Source organism: Melozone crissalis, unplaced genomic scaffold (assembly GCF_028551555.1).
Source record: "Melozone crissalis strain CALT ecotype California unplaced genomic scaffold, PUWL_Pcris_2 ptg000251l_1, whole genome shotgun sequence".
Classification (NCBI taxonomy): Eukaryota; Metazoa; Chordata; class Aves; order Passeriformes; family Passerellidae; genus Melozone; species Melozone crissalis.
In genome coordinates, this window is record NW_026536010.1 from 101557 (window position 1) to 122348 (window position 20792).

The 20792-nt window shown below is 45.7% G+C and overlaps 1 protein-coding gene across 3 annotated transcripts in view; it reads left to right on the top strand.

Moving 5' to 3' along the window:
- Positions 1 to 20792, top strand: part of CDC42 (cell division cycle 42) — a 36600-nt gene that overhangs the window by 1022 nt on the left and 14786 nt on the right. For 2 of the 3 annotated variants that reach the window (XM_054294465.1, XM_054294464.1), the window contains exons 1-2: positions 3640 to 3722; positions 16366 to 16506. In XM_054294465.1, coding sequence (XP_054150440.1) covers positions 16402 to 16506 — 105 coding nt within the window. In that variant the 5' untranslated portion in view covers positions 3640 to 3722; positions 16366 to 16401. Of the gene's footprint in view, positions 1 to 3639; positions 3723 to 16365; positions 16507 to 20792 lie in introns of those variants that run through there. The other variant, XM_054294466.1, reaches the window with a different exon arrangement.

The following is a 20792-nucleotide window of genomic DNA, read 5'->3' on the forward strand; positions in this document are numbered from 1 at the left end:
ATTTTATAGTAATTGAATAATTTACTTTATTGACCTATGTCAATAATTTACTTTATTGACCTGTACCAGGAGTTGTCAGTTCCAAGAGTGCTTGGAGCAAAAAGCAGAAATGCTTGGGGTAGATGTGCTAATGCTGTGAAATAATATCTCCTATCTGCCTGGCTCTGGTGTACCTCACTGTGAGTGCATCAGGTAATGATCTCAGGGCCTGGATTTTCCCCCTTATTAAAATCCACATGTTTAAAGAGCTCTGTGGCCTGGGAAGGGTAGTCAAAAGCCTGTGCAATGGGTCTGTTGTGATGAGTCTTCTGGTCTCTGTCCTAGCTGGTCTGAATCCCTGAGCTGGAAACGTGGGGTGACCCGAAGCTCTTTTCTCTGGAAAGAGCATTCTCAAAGTGCCATGCAGGCTTCAGGTGCTCTTCAGATGATGTGTGTTTCACATCTGTGACAGTGTTCACAGGGGTTTTCAGGCTGAGGGAAGAGACGTAGATCTGACTCTATATTTCAGAAGGCTTGATTTATTATTTTATGATATATATATTACATTATAACTATACTAAAGAATAAAAGGAAGTTTCATCTCAGAAGGCTAGCTAAGCTAAGAATAGAAAGGAATGAATAACAAAAGTTTGTGGCTCAGACAGAGAGTCCAAGCTAACTGGTCTGTGGTTGGCCATTCAAGATGGGCCAATCACAGTCACACCTGATGCATTCCACAGCAGCAGATAACTGTTGTTTACATTTTGTTGCTGTAGCTTTCCAGCAGGAAAAAATCCTAAGAAGAGGATTTTCATAAAAAGATGTCTGCGACACACATCCTCGTGCACTCCCCCTTGGATGTGAGCGCATGAGCTGCCAGGTAGAGGCAGGATAATGGATGACTTTATGCCAGAGCAGTGGGGAGAGTAAAATAAATCAACTGTTATCTCACATGTACCACCAAGACAGGCCTGGTGTTTTTCCTGCATGGCAAAAATACCTTTAGCTTTGTCAGGAAGATTTAGTGGCACGTGGAGCTGGTAGGACACTTCCAGCATGTTTTTTTCCACCTAGGAAAACCAAGGAGAAGTAAAGATCAGAGCTGCTGAGGAGGTACCCTCTCTCTGCTCAGCCACATGGGGATTCTTCAGGAAGTTGCCTGCTTTTCTGTGAGGAGCCAAAGTTGTAATTTATTGACAGAGGGGATGTCCAGGTTGGATCCTGGTGTGTAACATTAGATCTGGTTGGATTCTCCCATGACTTGCTCACTTTCCTGACATTACAAGATGATCTTATATGCTGCTCCAGGCATTACATGTACACAACTGCCTTGCCATCTCCATGGAAAACATGGGAGGGTTGGTGTCCACTTGTAGGAGCTGAATTCTGACCTTCGGCTCTGGGCTGGCTATGGATGGAGTTGGTGCTTCTTGGTGGAGCCCAGCTGTGAGGGCATCTGCAAAAACGAGACCCTTGGGGACCTGCACTGTCACTGTGTTTTGTCACTGCTGCAGTTTATTCCCCCTTTGCAGGACACAGCCGCGCCTCAAGTGTCCCTCTGTCCTCATCCCCACGCACTGGGAGATGCTCAAGGCTGCTGGCAGTGACAGTTCCTCATGGGAAGAGCTGTTTCCTGCTGGTGTTACAGAGGACTGGGAGGTTTGGGGCAGCTCCCTAGCAGCCCAGGATTTTTTTTGTCCCAGATTTTCTTCTAGCTGTGTCCAGTGCAGTAGCTCACCTACATCCCACCATGGCAGAGCCTCTGTTTGACAGAAACCTGTTCCTTGGATTCAATATGGGACATTTTTCTCAATATCTTTCCTCACTTGGAGCACAAGGGCATATTAACAGCAATTTATTATTATTAGTAGTAGTAGTAGTATCAGACCAGGCTATAATTAATTCCTTATCAAGTTACAGGTGCCAAATTTGACAGGGTTTTTCTCTGCTTGTTTCATTGCCTTGAGTTTGATTTTACTGCATGCTATTATATCTTGACTTGGAAGGGAGAAAGTTAATTACTGCATGGACTTTGTGTGCTGCTAATTATAGCAACACCAGATTTTCATGTGTGCTGATTTATGCTCCTCTGAGAAGTGGGGATGCCCCGGTCTTATCTGTTTCCATCATTAATATCTGTACCATGGCACGCACAAGAGGACGGGGGGTGGTGGCTGTGGGCCTCTGTAGCCTTTGGTGGGATGTCCTGTGTGTCCAGCAGACACTGCTGGCCCTCCACACCCCACAGCTCACCCCTGTTCTGCAGTTTCTCTGGGCACTGTCAAGTCTTTCTCGTGGATTTGTTCCCAAAAAGCAAAACCACTATGGCTTTGTATGAAAAGACAAAGGAGGGCTTAAGAGCCAGGACGTGAGGTGATGAGCCCATAGAGATGCTCAGTGTTCTTGGCACTGTGGGGAGTGGGGAATGAGGCTGGTGCAGGGAGGGGTCGATGGAAAGGGGGAACCATTCCCCCAATATTGCTTATGCATTGTTGGGATCTAATTAAAGCCAAAGAACTGAGGCATCATCAGAAATACTGGAAGGTGCTCTAAAGCCAAAGCAACACATAATCTGGAACACAGACAAGGATGAAGCTGATTGAGGTGGAGCCTCCTGTGATGCTTGTGGCGAGGATGAATTTCTGGTGGAATGAGAGATGGTACCCTGTGGGAGACTCCAGGGTCTCTCCGGCTTCTTGATCTCATCCACTTGGCTCAGCCTCTACCCAGCTGGTGCCTTTGGGCTTGACAGGGCAGGGATTTCATTGAAATTCATCTGGAAGAAACAGTGAGACACTGATACCTATTCATGATTTCATCTTGAAAATTCTTATGAAAAGATTCCTCTTCCTTTGCTCTTTTGTGAGTGCTCAGGGCAGCAATAAGCATATTCAGAAGGAATGGCTCTTTCCAAAATCCCCAGTGATGTCCAATATTTGCAGAAGGCACAGATGTGCTTCTGACACCATTACATTGGGCAGAGTGGGTTTTGTTTTGTTTTTGGCCATGCAGATGAACCAGGGCTCATTTAAGAGGTCCACCACAAAGGTGCTCTGAGGGTTTGACCCATTCTCAGAGCCAGTGTTTGGTAACTTGAGGCTGCTGGCACTGGTACTTGCAGCTCTTCCCAGCTTTTAAAATTTGAATTAGCCTGGAGTTTTCTGTTTCAGGCCAGATTTTTGCTTTGCTTCTGAAAGTAGCCATGCCTGGAGATTTTCTTTCTAGCCTCTTATTCCTGAACGATGTGGGTGGTTAGGGGGATTGAACCTGCCATAAGTGCCCACTGCTCTGGGGTGTCATCTCTCAGCCACGAAGTGTCCCAGCAGGAGGAACTGTGGGTCTCTGGCCCTTCTTATGTCAGCCTCAGGTCCAGGGAGAAAAGACAAAAATAAAAAACAAACCCAAACAAAACAAAACGACAAACCAAACAAAAAAACCACCAACAACAAAACTAAAAAACCACAAACAAACAAAACTAAAACCCAAAAAAAACCTTATAAAAAAAACCCTGTAGGGAGTTTGGGCGCTGCCCGGGCGGGCCCCGCGGTGGGGCAGGCCGTGCCCGCGCGCGCCCCCTGCCGGTGCGTGCAGCGCCCTGCGGGCGGCGGCGCGTGGCCGGCAGGGGGCGCTGTAGCTGGCACGCCCCTCGCCGGCACGCTGCGCGGTGACGTCAATCGGCTGCCCCTGTGCCTTCGCCGAGGAGACCCCGCAGTGAGCTGCCAACGCCCGGCGGAGCGTCCGAGGTGAGAGTGGGGGCGGGGGGGAGGGGGGCGGAGACGGGACCGGGACCCCCGGCCGAGCACGGGGACCCCCGGCACCACCGACCGGTCCTGATCTCCGCCCAGCACCCACCAGCGTAGCCCTGGCCTTCACCTCGGCCGGAGCGCCCGCTGTGCGGGAGCCGCCCTGCCGGGCCCGCTGGGTGTGCGGAACCTCCCCGGCAGCCGCCTGCCGGGGGGAAGGGCGGCCTCGTCCCGGCGGGTCTCGGTGGCTGCTGGCGGGCGCTTGCCTTTGTGGGCCTGGTCTGTTGAGACGGTGGGCATGGCCGCCGCTTCTCCTGCCCACCCCCGCCGCTCCTGACGGCGGACGGACTGGACCCTCGGAGCAGCGCAGGAAGCGTTTCCGCGGCCATGGCGGGGCCCGCCCGTGCTCCCTTGGCCCTGCCCGTCCCAGCCCCGCCCTGCCCGTCCCGGCTTCGGCTGCGGCCCTCCGCGCTTGGTGCGGCCCGGCTACGCCCGGGGCTGTGGGAGAAGCCCCAGGGGGCTGCGGGTTGAGCGAGGTGTGCCGTGCCGCAGGAGCCCTGAACCGCAGCAGGGTGCGGGCATGGTGAGGGGTTGAGCTCCAGCTACGTGCCCTGCACAGACAGCGCTCAGTCGAGAAGTCGCAGACTCTTCTGGGCATCTGCCTCACGAGCTCCAGTGCTGTGGGTTACCCAGAGTCGTCCCACAGCTCTCGTTACAGCGTGATGCCCCTGGCCGTAGCTAGGGCAGCAGCTAACACTGCTTCGAGGGTTCGTGTTGTCATGTGTTCTTCATTCTCCTTGGGAATCTCATAAAATGTATGTACTGCAGCAACATAACGCTTGCCTGTGTTTTAAAGGTTTGTTTTAGTGATCTAGACTTCAGTTGTGTATTTGTAAGTAGATAGAACTTGCCGCTGGTGACAGCAGTAGGAGACAGTCACAGGGCCAGTCACAGGTAGCTGTGAGCACAACAGCCAGCATTGGAAACCTGTGCTTAACAAAGAACATTCTCGTGCTCAGGATTCCTGGTGTCCTTTCTATGTGGATGCTGTGGCCGGGGCAGCCAGAGATCCCATCTTGACAGCAGCATGAGGAAGAAAAGCTCTGGCGAAGAGGCCATGTTAGATGGCAACTGGGCGATCAGAAGTGGATTGCTTGGTCTGGCCATCTGTGATTGTCTTTGTCTCGTTCTCATCTGTGCTTCTCTCCCAGGAAGGAGGTGTGGGTTGCTCAAAGTATTGAGTTGCAGTGCCCCAAACACCTTTTTTTTTTTTGGAAGGGGGCATTTAAAACCTGGATCAAGCTCTTTGTATTGCTGATTGGGATAACTCAGTAAAGCATTACAGCTTCTCTTTTTCAGTAAGCAAATTATATTCAGCTGGTTGTATGTGGGGAAGCTGTTGTAAACTCCCCTTCTGTTGTAAACTTCTGCTTTGTAAACTCTTGTTGTTAATGTAAGGTTCTGAGGAAGATAGTATTGGCAAGTGTGTATTTGAGTCAGGTCTTAGACATGCATGTAAGGTTTGAATGAGTATATTGCTGACTGTAAAAATGATTTGGTGTTTAAACAGTCCTCATTTATGCTTCAGTAACAAAAAAAAAAAAAAGTCTTGGCAGGGAATAAAAAATTACTGTGGTGCAAGATAAAACATGTTTTCACTTCGGTAACATATCCTAGGCAGAAATTTTAATCACTAGATTTGCATACTTTGAACTTGGTTATTCATGACCTGCAACTGATGCTCTGAATTCATTAAGTGCTCTGCTTTAGAATTGTTTGTTTGCCCAAAACTGATGGTCGGGCTGGGGAGTTAGTGATGTTTTTACTGTTTAAATAGAAAAGCTCTGGAAGCTCTAGAGCGTGAAGTACCTAAAACGGAAATTGTGGGAAACTGTCCTTCTGCTAAAAACCAACAGTAAACAGAAATGGAGCCCCTGTGAAACTCCCAGGGATTTCTCTCCTAAGTGTGCAGTGGGCTTTCCTTGCTCTAAACCGTGCGTGTGGCTGATGGAAGGTGTAGCATGAAGCTGGCCACTAATCTTGATGTAAAGTTTGACTTTTTGGTTAAAATGGTGCTGTAGTACTAAAATAATTTTCCATGTCTTATGAGCATAGATAGCTGGACCTTACAATTAAAACCTTTTCAGCCACTCTCTTGTTACCATGGAGGGGTTGGTGTAGCTGCGTTCCAGCTCTGCTGTTAGCTCCGGAAGACTTGGACAATAAACAAACGTGCAGCACTACAGCTGGAGTTTATGTAAGGTGTTGCAGGTGAGGTGTGTGTAATCTGCTTGATGCCCGTGTGAGGCTCTCAGCTTTGAAAGTTGTCTGTGGGCTTGTGTGTGCTCATTCCTCTGCCTGCTCTTTGTGGTCAGCTGAGCTCTCCTGCTGGCCTTTGACACCATCATGAATTTATGATATTAGTTTCTGGAACAAGAGACAGGAGGAATTGTAGGGGGTGTAGTTATCTTTGTCCTTTAGGAAAATATTCTTTGCTAAGAAAAGAATGACATCTTTTTTAATTTCAGAAGATGAAAGTTCTGTCAAATCAAATGGAAGTAAAATTGGTTTCTGGTGCTTCAGGTAGCAAGAAGCCCTCTTTAACCACTTAGTCTTCTTCCTTGGCTCCTTTCACTCCTTTGCATTAAATGTAGGTGAAAGCACCCTTGTTAATATATGACAAATAAAGCAACTTATTGACCAGATAAGCTTTTATGCAAAATTTTAAAAGAAATTCTAAGTATCTTTGCATTTCTGCAGCCTGTCACCATTTAATTATCTGGCTTCCTCCAGACCCTACACTTTATTATGGTTGTACACTATACAAACTAAGTGTATATCCATCAGGAAGGACTGCTATTAGGAGTGGTAGGTAAAGAAATCCCTTTCTCCAGAGTTTCTGCAAGGGTTGAAGCCTGGCACAAAAGCTCTCCCTCCCTGAGGATGTTGGGCCACCCCAGCATGGTGCTCAGCTGCCTCTTGCAGCCCACGGTGTGTATGTCAGTGCTTGAGGTGAGTGACAGGAATGGCATTGAGGCAGGTAATTTCCAGCTTCTTGTGGGGGATCCTTTAGGTTGCTTTTGAGCCGATGAACTGGGTTTGGTTACCTGGCCCTGAGTGTGCAGAAAACTGCAAACAGTGAGAACAAGAAGCAGAGTTTGTGTAATTAATCTTTGTAATCTCCCCTTGGAGTTTCAGAGAATGACTCTGACCTAAAGAGTTGTAAAACTTCAAAATACTAATTGGCCTGTTTTCAGTAGAGCAGCTGTTCTTTCATTGAAAATGTTGATTTTTCTTCCAAACAAGTGATATTTTATAAAGAGAAAACAAAGAATTTGTTTTGAAAAGCTTTTAAAAGCTGTTATTATGTTTTAAGCTCTTGTGCTGCCAGTTCACCCCATTACTGTAGAGTGTTATGGCATAATTCCTACCAGGAGAGTTGGTCCATGCACCATTTTCTTGTCTCATGAAAAAATACAGAAGCTTTTTTAGTAAAGTAACATGGGGGCTTCCTTGGGGCCTTTGTCTGGAGAGATACTACTTGTTTCCTGTAGGTGCTTCCAGCTACATTTTTGCCAAGTTGTCCATGGCTGTGATGAGATTGCATGGGAAGACACACCCACATGTGTTTTCCAGCATAGACCAAGCTCTGGCAGGTGAAGGTTTTCACCGAGCTGAGGTGGTGTTAGAGCAAGCCTTAGGCTGCTGTGGATTGGGACCAGTAGAGGCCCTGGGGGAGCTGCAGAGGATTGCTGTGGCGTGTGTTGCTGGACTCACAGCAGTAGCTGAGACTGCCAGAACTGTCTTGCTTTGGAGCAAGCTGGATTGAGTTGCTCAGCTCGTCTCAAGTTGAAGGATGCTGTGCTGTGTTTCTGGCCAATGATGAGTGTTCAGTTTGGGGAAATAATGACAAAAACGCTCCTGCAGCTTTGCATGCAAGTCAGGAAGGCCTCTGCCACTCCATGAGCTGGATGACTGTGTGCACCAAAGAGCAGCTGGGGAACAGCTGAATGCTGAGGGGCTTGTGTGGGGCCTGGATCTGACTGCATCAGTGTGTTTGAGCAGTTTACCTTGAGTTCAGTGGTACTTTGGGGTTAGTGCATGGGAAGTGTTGCTGAGTCTCCCGTGTCCTGGAACGCCGTTGCTTTGAGCCGCTTGTGCATCTGGCGATAGCTGAACAAGTGCCAGGTGCCCAGCAGGTCCTGAGGACGGGGCTGCTGGGGCTCATCGTGGGCTCGGTGCAGTGGGGTGGTTCCAGCTGCTCTGGTTCCTTCTGTTGGTTAGGTGAATGAAGGGCAGCTCCCCTGCTGCTGTCATGGTGTTGGTGAGCCTTCCAGCTACTTTATTTTAACAGCGATCCAGGATAGCTCAGTATCTGGATGAAGTTGCTTTTGCGGTGTTTTTTAACCAGGCTTTATCTTTGGAGTCTTCAGACAGTATGTTGGTACGCAGCCTGAGCTGTTCTCCCTGAACACAGTGTGTCTTCCCGGGAACTTTCTGTTTGTGTGCATGGAGGACCTGCAGCTGTCCTGTTCCCTGAGCAAAACAGGGGTAAGCAGGATCTGCTGCAGTGTGCAAGACAGGGTGCTTCTCATGGAGGAAAACATGCCTCAAAATACAGGAACTTCTCCCAGTATCTTTTCCAACTCTGTTGAATGTAGCTGGCCACGGGAAAGTGGGGAGAACCATCAGGGCCATGTGGGCCTTGGTTGGATGCTGTGTTCAAATAAGAGTGTAGGTGCAGCTTGTATTTTTAAATATTATCAGTATGCAACAAAGTTAGTGAAAATAGGGGTTTTTAAGTGGTAATAAAATATTGAACAGGATTTTGTTGCATGGTTGAGGAATACAGCCCCCTGTAGAGTGTGAAAGTGAAGAGTAATAAGATAAGATTAAAATGCCTTTGGCAGAAAAGGACTTAATGTAACCCCACACACATCCCAGTGCTTAATCTGGGGCAGGTTTTTCCAGTGGTGATGCTACTTTTGACATCATAACCTTAACCAGAGTAATAATGGGAAAGTTGTCACTTTTTTTCTGTGGAGTTTATGTTCAGTTGAAGGTGGTTGCTTGGAGCCTTGAAGTGGGATAGTGGGCAGACCCTGTGGCTAAGGAGGTGCAGGCACAGCTGCAGTGTAACTGATATGGCAGCAGAGCCTGCTGAGTCACACTATCTAGCTGGTCAGCTTTCTGGTTTTGAATTTAGGGCTAAAATGGGATGACATGTTTTTCCTCTTCTTTTTTTTGAAGTTGCAAAACTTGGAATGTGTGTTACAGTGCTGCTGGTAGTTTGGGCTCAGGCTATTCAAATTCCCCTGCCCAACTGTCTTCTCTTCCTGTTTTGTGTGTGTGTACCAGGCGGTTGTGAGGAGTCTTTAGGAAGATGTGCAAAGTAGCTCTCAAATATTGCAGAATTAGAGAGAGAAAATTGCATTAAGTATAGAAAATATCAGTTGACCTCAAACAGTGAGGTCCCTTCCAACTCAGCATATTCTGTTCTATTCTATGATAGCTCTATGATAGTTGCCTTTTGAGAAGAGATCTCTTAGTGCTTCTTTGGCAATTCATAGTAATTTGTCCAGAAAGGGGACTTCAAACCTGCAGAGGTGCTGGGGTATTCAGGCTCTGTTGAGTCCATTAATCTGCAGATTGAGGGATGCTCGAGGACCTCAGACACATGCTTTATCTTCCAACAGGGATTCCTGTGATGATAGCAAACTTAGTGGGTTTCAAGAGCAACAGGAACCTGTGAGATAAACCAGGGCTGTCATGGTATTGATCCAGCTCTGTTGGTGATGGTGATCCTGTGGCTTTTCCCACTGCTTGTTTTTGTGTGCCTGCCCACAGATTTCTCATGCTGACATCCAACAGCAGGTTGAGACTGTTGATGTGAGCAGGCATGTAGATGGAGCCATGCAGTATGCTCTGCTGCTGTTGTTCTGTTCAACTTCAGATAAAAACCCACCCACTGCAGATCCAGGTCTTTACCTGAATTCTTGTGTTTATCTTGACAAAGCTTCTAGTGCAACTGAACTTTTGTGCCTCTGTCTTGGAATTAGACACACTTATAAGGTAAACAGCAACACTGGTTTTTGGAGACAGAATTTGTACTCTGCAGGGAGAACTGGTAGTATTTAAAGGATTGTGTCTGATCTGTTAGTGATAGTTAATCCCAAAACAGTGCTTAAAGCAGGATAGCCTTTTCAAGATCCTGAAGTAATGGAGTACAAGATTGTGTCTCAAGTCCGTCCGTTGTACTTTTGCAGGTTTTAGCTTGGATTTCATGATTTCCTTGTTCTAGAGGAGTGGAACTCCAGTTCTGTGCTGGCTTGTAGTTCAACAGCTGCCTTAAGCCTCACCTGAGAAACTAAAGACCCCGGTGATAAGCTTGAATTGGAACCTCTGGTAACAAGTGTGTTTGTGTATAGAGATTAAGTGTCTGCAGCAGCCTGAGCTCTGGGCAGGATGGGCAGTTGAGCTTGGGCACCAGGTAGTTTAGAACCTAATATATTCCTTTATGTGTCATTTTACTAGCATTTACCACTTTACTAGCATAGAAGTGGCAGATGTGTTTAGTTCTGGGGCGAGATCTTCATGAAGAAGATGATTCCTAGCAAGCTGGAAGGGGTGGGCTTTGGGTTGGAGGATTTTCATTGTGTCTGTAGATAGGTTGCTGCACGTGTGCAGAGGAGAATTTTGGCCATGGTGATACTACTCTTAAAACCAGTTTTGCTTTCTGTGCCAGTTCGTCCTTCTATAGTTAGCTCTTAATCAGAGTGTGGCTTCTGTTTGTGTTTTACATCACAGGTTTGTGACTGTACCAAGAGGTCCAAGGTCTTCTCCCTGTGTGGTTGGCAGCTGAGCCCATGTGGTCCCTTCCTTAATGGCTTGGGATCTGTGCAGGGAAGCAGTGTATTGTACGTGGTAACCTTTGTCATGTAGTGTTTGTAATACAGGCATAGAGTGCCTCTTCCATGTAATGCTGGTAGGTATCTCTGGTGAGGCAAATCAGGTTGCTGGGATTGTAGCAGCCAAGTACCTCTCCTTGGTACCCCTGTGACTGCAGAGATTTGTGACTTTGAAAAGCAAAAGTGTTTGTAGTAGGGCTAGAAGAGGTGGCTGAGGGTAAGGACCTTGAAATGGATTAGATTAATTTGGGAAGAAATTATCAAGTACAAAGAAGGACTTGGTTAAGAACTGTGCGGTTTTACAGGATATGAAATGAAACTACCATGGAAGGGCAAAAGTAGTTACCTGAGATCATGAATAAAATCCTGTGAATATTGTTCCTGTCATTGTGGACTCCTTGAGTGCTTTGAGTTGGATGAATAAACTGTTAACTGTAAAATGACATTGGATGGGGAAAAAAAAACCTTACTTTTCAGAAATGGCTGCTTGTTTTCTTTGAATGAGGAGCAGGTGCTCAAACAGGATCTGGAAGCTGTGATTGACTGGTTAAGGTTCAACTCTTATGCTAATGGTGTATCCCAGAGAGCACCACAAATTGGTTCTTAGTTGGCAGTAGCTTGCAGTGAGCCAAGGTAGCCAGTCCTAGTGATGAAATGGCAGCAGTTTCAGTCCTGCCTGATAGAGGAAGTGGTGGTGCTGCCCAGGCAGGAAGTGAGTTCAGGACAAGCAGACAGATCTGACAGCACAGTTTCCTTTAGCTGGGAGAATGTGCACATTTTAACCTGAGAACAAACTTCAGTAGCTTGAAAGTTAGAGAAATTTTAACACGCTTGAAGGCTTGTGATTTCTTCTTCAGATTACATGGGAAGCAAGAGTGAAGGTGAGATCGTGGGAATTCTTAGTAGGGAACACTGATTGTGTACAAAACCGCACAAAATTTCACTTAATTCTCCAGTTAATAGTGCACATAGGTGCTGGAACAGATTGGAGCTACTCTTAAGTTACAGAAAGTTTGTGAAAGCCAAGTGCTCCCATAGTACCGCCATGTTTCATGTTCTTGCCTTTAGGATGGGAAAGTCAGACTTGCACAGGAGATGCAAGTGTGTTTGGGATGGTATGGCTAGTGCTTAGTCAGTGGCAACCTGCCTTAGGCACCGTGCATTTCTTCAGCCTCTTGTGATCGGTTAGTGTCTTGGTGCTTGAAGGCCTGTGTGACCAAAGTGCGTCCCTCCTGCATTTCCTTTGCTCCAGGAAGGATTACAGAGCTCCAGAATGTCCCCCTGGAGACTTCCGTTCCTTGTTTGTGGTATTACTCACATCTCTGGTAACACTTCTGGAATTAATCCTGAATGCAGATCAGCTGTCTTCCATAAAAGTGAAATTGAGCTTTAAAGAAAAGTTCTGTAAAATGTGCCTATGAATTTGATAGAGTTTATGTGGCTGTGTAATCCACTGTTTCCAGATGCCAGGTCCCAGTTCTCTAGGACAGTGTTGAGTTCTCTGAAATCCTGCTGTTGTGGTCACATGCTGAGCAGGTTAAAATCCAGCAAATACTGCAAGTATCATTAGTTAACATGTACTTTACTGAATTGCTGAAGGTTTTGATTACGCTACAGAGAGGCTTGAGGGAACAAATCAGTGCAATGCTCTGTTTCTTTTTTTTTAATATTTTTTATGTTTTTAAGAAGTCTTCAGAGCTCCTTGAACAGAACTAAGTCATATTGACCTGCATTGCATTCCTGGTCTTTATCAGCTCTTCTGTCTGGGCTTGGCCAGATGGCACACAATTACATGGCTCGAAATCCACTCACTGCCCTCAGGCTGGGATGACTTCAATGCTTTCCAGTCTCTTTCAATTCTTTCAGATATTTAAAACTGCTTGGAGTGCTCTCTCTGCTGGGTGTTGAACATACAGACTGTGGTGACTTCTGGGGGGCAACAAGCCCAAAGCCTCTGTAACTTCTTTGTTTCTATTGCCCTTGTCGTTGCACTCTGGGGATGAGTTATTCTGTGGTTAATCTTAAATTGGATTAAATTACTTTTATACCACAAGTCAATGATGTATGTATCCTTAAAGCCATTCCTATGGAAGAGGAGGTCCCAGGATTGTGAATCTAAGCTCCTTAGAAATGAGCTTGTTTTCAGCTGTGGACTTCTTACAAGTGCAAAACATTAGCTCATCCAGCTACTTTGCCACTGCTAAGACTTTGGAGGCCTGTGCTGAACACTCTAAATCTATTTAAAACTTACACCATTTTATTTCAGTATTTAAGCATAAAGTTATGCATCCATTTAAAAAATGTAGGGGGAATCTCTTTACCTAAGGGATATGCCCAAATTTTTGTTTCTTTTAATGTGTAATTTTGAAGTGTCTTATTGTGGTGGGGGCAACCAGAATTGAACAACTTGTGTGAGAGCAGTGGTACTTGCTTGTTTCATAGAGAATTTCCAATGATCCAGTTCAATTGTTTTCATGGTAAATGCTATTAGTTTTGTGTTTTAGAAAGGAGGAAAAAACAAAAAAAGAAAGAAAACAGCCCTGCCTGGGCTTTTCCAGACCCCTGTTGTGCCATTCAAAGTCTACTTTAGGTTCCAGAGCAAGGCTTTGGGTTATAAGGATCAGGTCACCTGGTAGAAAGCAGTAGTGTGTGCTGCCTCATCCCGTGCAGTGGCTTGTGTGCTTGGGTCGTTGATCTGCACCACACCAGTGCTCTGCTTCAGGAGGGAATTGGAGGTGCAGAGAGAATGAATGAGCAGCGCTCCTGTAGATGCTTTTGGTTTGCAGTGCTGGTGTTTGTTCGAGAGAAGCTGTGTGGGATAGGGCTGATGGCTCACTGCCGTAGTCGGAGCTGTGGTAGGCATGATCTGAGATGCGTGCAGCTGGTGCTGTGTCAGCCCCAGACTCTGACCTGAGCCCTGGCCAGAGAACAGCATCTTCTCTCCCAGTGTCAGTGTGGGAGGACTTGCCTGTGTCCAAGGACAGAGAAGCAGCAAAGGCTTGCAGCACACTCTGTGACCTGAGACACTTTCTAGTACTGTGGATTGCTTGATGCTCTCTGGAGTAATGAGCTGTAAAATGCTTTTTCTTTTTACAAAGGTGTATGTGAGGTTTTTTGGTAATACACAAAATCTGAGTTTATGGAGAGTCATGGATTGGTCTGTTGCAGTGAGCACAGGGAATGCTTCAGAGTCATTGGGTGTTTTCTGGGCTCTGGACAGATGGTCTGAAGCAGATGTGTAACCCGCAAATTACAGGTAGAACAGGAAAGGAGGATTGCAGCATGGAGGAGTTCTGGTCTGCCAAGGAGAGAGCTGCTTGGAAAGAGTGCTTCTCTAAAGGTTTGACTGTAAGTGCTGTTACGTGAGAGGGATGTTTCTCCTCTTGTGCCAGCCCTGGGGTGAGCAAGGACAGCTGGAGCAGGGGTTCCAGGGACTGGCTGGGCAGTGTAACAAATTCGAGTGGAAATTGGAAAAACATGTGAGAAGTGGCTGGGAAACCCAGTCTGGAGATTTGTTTTGTACTTCATTTACTAACTCTGAGAGGAATTCTTGGAGGCAGCAGCTTACCCGCACTGAGCAGCCGCAGAGCTGAATGCTTTGGGCTTTGCCCAAACCGAAAGGTAGATGGTAGAATTGTATTGCCTATGTGAGCAGGGCATACTGCTGACTGTGTCTGGGATTAGCTGGAATGCACTTGGGTTCATTTTTTCTGCCTGAGTTTTGGCATGTTTTCCTTTTGAAATCACCTTAATGAGTGGCTCATCCCTTTGCACTTTTTCTCTGAGCATGAAAACTTTCTTAATATGGGCCTGAGCTGTGCTGCTCCACTGCCTGCTTTCTGTCTGGTTGGTTTTTTTTTTCTTCTGAAATGGGACTTTCTCTGGGGTCAGTCAGTGCCAACAGCATGGCAAGGCAGAACTGTGGGAGCCCTTCACAACTGAGGCAATGTTGAATAATAGTATTTGGGTGTAAACAGTTGAACTGGCCTGAACACAGAAAGATGTCTTTTGAAATGTAAATAGTTGCTTTTTCCTTCTGAGTAAATATGTGCTTGCTTCAGGGCTAAATTGCAGAGCTTTTTGTTGTATTAATGAAGGGCCTGTTGATACGTCTGCGCAGTGCATCCTTCTGGATGTCTGCTGGGAAACTGAGATCTGCATAAATCAATAGATTCTATTGATATTGAAATGGGGCACTGGTGGCAACACCTGATGCTTACACACATAAGTTATTATCTCTGTGCTTGCTGAAAGAAGAATTATAGGTGAGGATGGCAGTGTGAGTGCCTGGTGTACCAGGTGCTCGCTGTTGGCCTGCCCTGAGAATCTTTGCTGCCATTTCCTAAAACTGCTTGTGGTTTTGTCCAGGTCTTGTGGGAATGGTTGTAGCTAGTATTCCCTTACAAGTACTGTTCTTAGGAACTTCTGAGGATGTTTATTATGAAGGTAGCTCTCTTTCTTGAAATCTTAGAGCAACCCTGTGGTATCCAAAGAAGAGCTGGGGGTTCTTTTGAGTCCCAAGCAATTTCCTTTCCTTGCAGGCACGATGGTATGATACACAGTTTCAAATCATGTTGCTGGCTGTGACTAAAGCCTCAAAAATTTGGATTTGCATATTTACATTACTGTAAGAAGTGAAATCTTCAGGAAGTGACCAAATGAATAGTTCAGGAGGGATTGATTCGGATTTTTTAATACAGTTACCCTGACTTGCAGTTACCCAGACCTGAGAACCGTGGCAACATCCTTGCTTGCTAAAGCTTTGCTGTTCCTGTGATGGCAAATTTGCTGCTTGCAACACCTCCTGCTCCCCTCAGGACTTTACAGAGACTTTGCGGCAAGTCTTTGTTACTGTAAATAAAAGTGTTTTGGATGATGTTATGCTGACAGTCAGTGAGAGCTTTGCCACTAATTTCCTGGGGTCAGGATTTCACACATCTATGTGAATGCATGACCAGAGGCCTGGTACACCTCTAATTAAAGTAATACACAAATGAAAGACAGCTGTGCAACACTGGAGATAGCCAGCAAGTGTTTGGAGGAGATATTGGTGATGCATACTGGTTTAGTTCATGTACTGAAGTTTTTGCTGTGACTGTGTTGGAGTAACTGGGTGCATTTAGATTTTGTGATGTCAGAAGAGTAATCCCGTCTCCTTGGGATCTGAATGCCCTGCTGAGCTCTCAGTGCTGTAAACACTTCACAGCAGGCATAAAGGTATGTGTTAACTAGCAACTTTAACCAGAAAATTGTAAAATGATGCTTAGGTCTTAAAAAAGGCAGGGAGAGAAGAAAATAATCATGTTTATTTCTGTCTGTACATCTTAATTTCTATTCCACAAACACTTCTGGTGTGTCTTGCGCTGAGCTGCTCTCCAGTGGGAGCTCTCTGGAAGGCAGGTGTGTTCCTGAGCAGCTCTCAAGACCAGAGCTTACGCTTCCAGCTTCCAGTGCATGTGAGGCTAGATACTTCCATGCATAACAATCGAGTCTGGAAGAGCCAAAAGATATTTTTGCCCATCTCTGGGTAACTAGGCAAAAATTCTTCTGCTTATGAATGTGAGCTGCTTTGTGTGTGTGGTGGAGGGAAAGGATCTACCAACTCATTTAGGAATGTCATGTTTTCATGTCTCACATGTGCTATAGTGGTTTGGGCTCATGTCAAAGGGGATATGCGTGGCTATCGAGTGCATCTGGAAAACATCTAAAGATATGTATCTTTTTTTTTCTTCTAGGTTCTCTTTGGATTGATATTCTAGTAGATTTCAACAATGCAGACGATCAAGTGTGTAGTAGTGGGTGATGGTGCTGTTGGTAAAACCTGTCTCTTAATTTCTTATACAACAAATAAATTCCCATCGGAATATGTACCAACGGTAAGTGTGAGAATGGCTCAAACTCTTCTTTGGGCTTGCTGGGGCGGGGTAGCATGAGTTCCTTTTCAAACTAACCTTGATGGCATGCGTTCCCTAATACGTGTTCTTATAGCCTCTTGGAGACTGACTAATACAGCGTGGAAGAGTGAGAATCAGTCTGACACCATGCTGTTACCTTCCATATCACCTGGTAGTGCTAGTCAGTTCACCTGTGTATGGTCAGTTCTTGCTACTTGACTGCTGTGCAGATTCTGTATTCTCTTTGTGGATGGACTCTGTGGGTGAGATAAGCAGTGTGAACAACTGCAGATCAGTGGAGAGTAAGCAGTAGGAACACCTGCTCTCTTGGTTGTGCTCTCACTTCCTGCTACATCATTGTTTTTAGGGAAGGGAGAGTTTCATGTTGCTAGAATAGTCAGTGACGACAGTTAACATTTTCTGAGGCTCATTTTCTCACCCTCACTATGGAGGGTGATTTGTCAACTTCAGCTAAGTATGAGGAGCATGTTTGGATGCAGACACATTCTTTTGTACTTCCAAATGTATGCATAGTCCTTAACTACGTTGAAGTAACTGTTTTGCGTTTCACAGGCTCAGTTTTCTGAAATACTGAATCCCTTGACTTATCCAGAGTTCAAAGTGAGAGCGGTTTGACTGCCTGTGAGGCACGTGCACAGTCTTCCTGTTAGAAAAGTGCCTTTCTGCTTGATATTGCGTACGCGAGATCGGTGTACTGCCACTGAGGTGGGTCGGTTTTTAGTGAGCTTGCTGCAAGAGACTGGCAGCTGGATGTTGTAATCATATTGTTGTTATAATATTTCTGGAGTCCGTACCTTCTGGGTGGTTTCCTCACATGCAGCTCTTCTCAGCAGTGCAGTTCCTTGTGGCTTCATCAGGGCTCCTTCCAGGGCTCTCAACCCACCCCCTTTTATCCTAGTAACCTTCACGAGCCGCAGCTGCTGCCCAGCTAAGGACTTCACAGCTGTGGCTCATTTAGAATAACTAGAACTGGGGCAAGGCCACTTATACAGTACATAGATTTTACAGGGACTCCTACTATACTACTATGGCTGGATGCTCTTTTTACTAATTTTCTCTGTTATGGTCTGAAAAGCCCATCTTCTGTTAATATACAAGTTGAAGAGTTTATCTATGTATCCCAAACAAATTTGGATGTGGAAATGCATCACAGAGAACATCTGCCAGTAAAAGCGTTGGTAATATTCTCTGTGTTACAAAGTAACTCAGAAGACCAGGTAGCTCCTCTGAGATGGCAGGTAGCTCAGCCTGACAGCTCTTTTGGAATAGGACTTTACGAAAATGTCTTCTCTTTGTGGGAAAGAAGTTGCAGTAGACATCATCATGTCTCTTTGAGATACTGGCTTTATATGCTATCCAGAATTTTTCAATTTACCAAATATGAGGTTTGTCCTGGGGAGGACAGACTTCCACAAAATAAAAATGTTTGTCTTTAGTTGTAGATCAGGAGCTGAACATGAAAGGACTCCTAAACCTCCTAGTGTTCAGGGTAGAGGCAGTGGTCACTAGTGGGAACTTGTGGATTGTGCTGTAGGCACAGAGACCCAGGATCAGCTTCTCTCATGGGCTCTGTTATGGATTGGTAGAGAAGAGGCATTTGAAACTGTTTTGCCATTCTTAAGTTTTTCAATGGTGTCAGATATCCTGATGTGATGCTTGTAGGGCAGCTACATTCTGTGCTGAACCTGTGAAAGGCTGCTTGTCCTATTTAAGCTGTTCTTTATAGTCAAGGCAAAATGAAATTGATCAGTGAGTTCAACAGTGAGTGTTTCTATACTTATCCCTGAAGGGAAGTGATAGAGCTGAAAAATGTTATAATCTTAAAAGGTATGTTTTGAAAGCCTTCAAGTTGGTATCCTGTCCTGCACACAGTAGTGCTACCTGTAAATCTCTGCTAAAAAGGAATGTGGAAAACATGCGAAAAGGTTAGTTGCCAGTGAATTGTGTTCAAGGTGTGCTAAGGCTTCTCTATAGTGCCTTTTAAATCTGCCTCATGTTTCCAAGATGTTATTTACCTCTGAACTTCGTGGCTTGAGGAACTCACTGTTCTGGAGATATCAGAGGCCCATTCCTAATTCTGTGAACAGCCTAGAGGCATACTTCAGACTCTGGAAACTGGTACATCACCTCTGATATTCCAGCTAATGCTTCTAATAATAAATGGACAGAGAAAGAGATGGGATACTTCAGTTCCTGTGCAGTGGCCTGGCTGCAGTATGGATGGAGAGCACGCCATTTCAGTCCTATAGATAGTTCTGTTCAGTTGGCGCTGTGTTTTGCGATCCTTTCTCTTCATGGAGGATGTTTTCCAGTGGAAGATGGATTTCATGGTGGTACTGCACATAGTTTGTTACCTGTATGTTTTTGATTTTGTTGCCATTCTCAAAAATCAAGGCAGTGAAGGGCACGTCTTTGGAAAGACTGGCAATGTTTGGGTTGTGACAGCTCAAGTGAGAGCTCATGCCAGTTGCTGTAGTGGGCTGCCTGGCATTGGCAGGAACTGCTTTGGGCTCTGTTTTTTAGCCATTTTGGCACAACTGAGGATGAAATTGTCTGTGAATTGTACTATGAGACTATATAGTCTGGTTTCTGTGAAGGCCAGCCTCATAACCCTGGCCTTCTTAGGGCTCTACCCCAAACATTTCAATAGAAACTATACCTTAACACAAAAATTGAAATTAAAAAATCCCATTTTGCAGATAGGGAGCTTTAAAAACAAAAAACAAGATGAGAAAGGAGACATGCTAATTGCCCTGAAAGGGCAGCTGCAGGTGGCAGCTGAACAAAAACTGGGGGATATTGCTGGGGGATTGAGCTGCTGACCATCTTCTGACATGTGGAAGAGGAAATGCTCTGACCTTCATCACTCTGGCTCCTTGTTCTGTTCCTAGGAACAGAGGAGTTCTCATCCTGATAAATCTTTTGGGGTCTTGAAGCAGTACAGTCATGAGATGTTGAATGTGCCCTGTGAAAATACTTTCAACCATCCCTCAACCTCAAGGTGTGATTTGGAGCTAGACCCTTTCTTGTGTGTTCAGTAAGGCAAACCCAGTGCAGTGTTTGATGGATTGAGTTGCAGGTAGTGGGGACGAGTGGTGATGTCTCTTGCAGTGCTTTAAAATCTTGAATGTGCTAATTCAAAATAGTGTGAGAAGTGGATTTCTGCTTCTGGATGATGTTCTGGGGATATGCAGTGTGCAGTGGTCATAGTTGCTTTCTCAGTCATTGTAAGTTTTGAAAAGCTGAAAAAAATAGGGTAGTGTTGGGTCTGTCTTTAACCAGGGCAGTCAGGTGGGAAGGAGACATTTGAACTCTGGGGAGTGCAGCTTTGAAGTGCAGTCTCACTGCTCTTCAATTTTTGTTGTTTTTTTCTTTTTCCAAGGACCTGAGCTCTTACTTTATTAACAACAGATGCATGTGACTACTTGTTTTCCACATCCCTCCCTGCTCACTTCCCTGAAAAGCCTTTGAGGTGGCTGCTGGCATCTTTCCTGTTGGGATTTACTTCGGCTGTGAGAGCTGCTCAGGCTGCAGTTCTGTGAGGAAGCAGAATTTCCTCATCATTCTCTGGAGATCCTGACTTGCCCCAAGTGACCATGCAGCACCTTGCAGGGGCAGGTGGTGGGTTTTTGGTTTTCTTTTTGCAGTGGGGAGGATCTTTTGCCATAGGTTGTTTCTGCAGTATTGTCTGTTGTGGTTCTGAAGATAACATTGTTACTGAAATGAAGGATGCTGACCTCAGACAGTGCTCTGTGAGTGGATGGGTGGAGGAGTTGAGCTTTTGGGTAGGTTGTTGTGCTCAGTTGTACTGTAAGTCACTTTGTGGGTGAAACACTAGTGGGTAGTGCTGGTTTTGATCTGTGCAACGTCCTGGAGGGCAGTACTATTGTACCAGGTGCTGTTGCAGAGGCAGTAGAGCTTGGTATCTGGAGCCAGACTCTCCTTTCAGACTGGATTTGACACAGATTGATTTTTTTACCAGATACTGCTTCCTTCAAAGATGGAGGATAAATCTCTCTTGAAAGGATGGACTCTATAATAGAGTTCCCTAGATACTCAGAAATTTGGACTTGAGAGGATTTAGGTACTGTGAGATACAGCCCCATCGCTCCATGCCCTTGAATGGCAGGGCTGACTTTACCTGTTCTGTCCTTGTGAGGATGTGTTTACTGTGTCTAAGACTAAGGTCGAAGTTTGGAATTTCGGTGGCAGCGTGGGAAACCTCCTTGCAGTAACAGGCAAACACT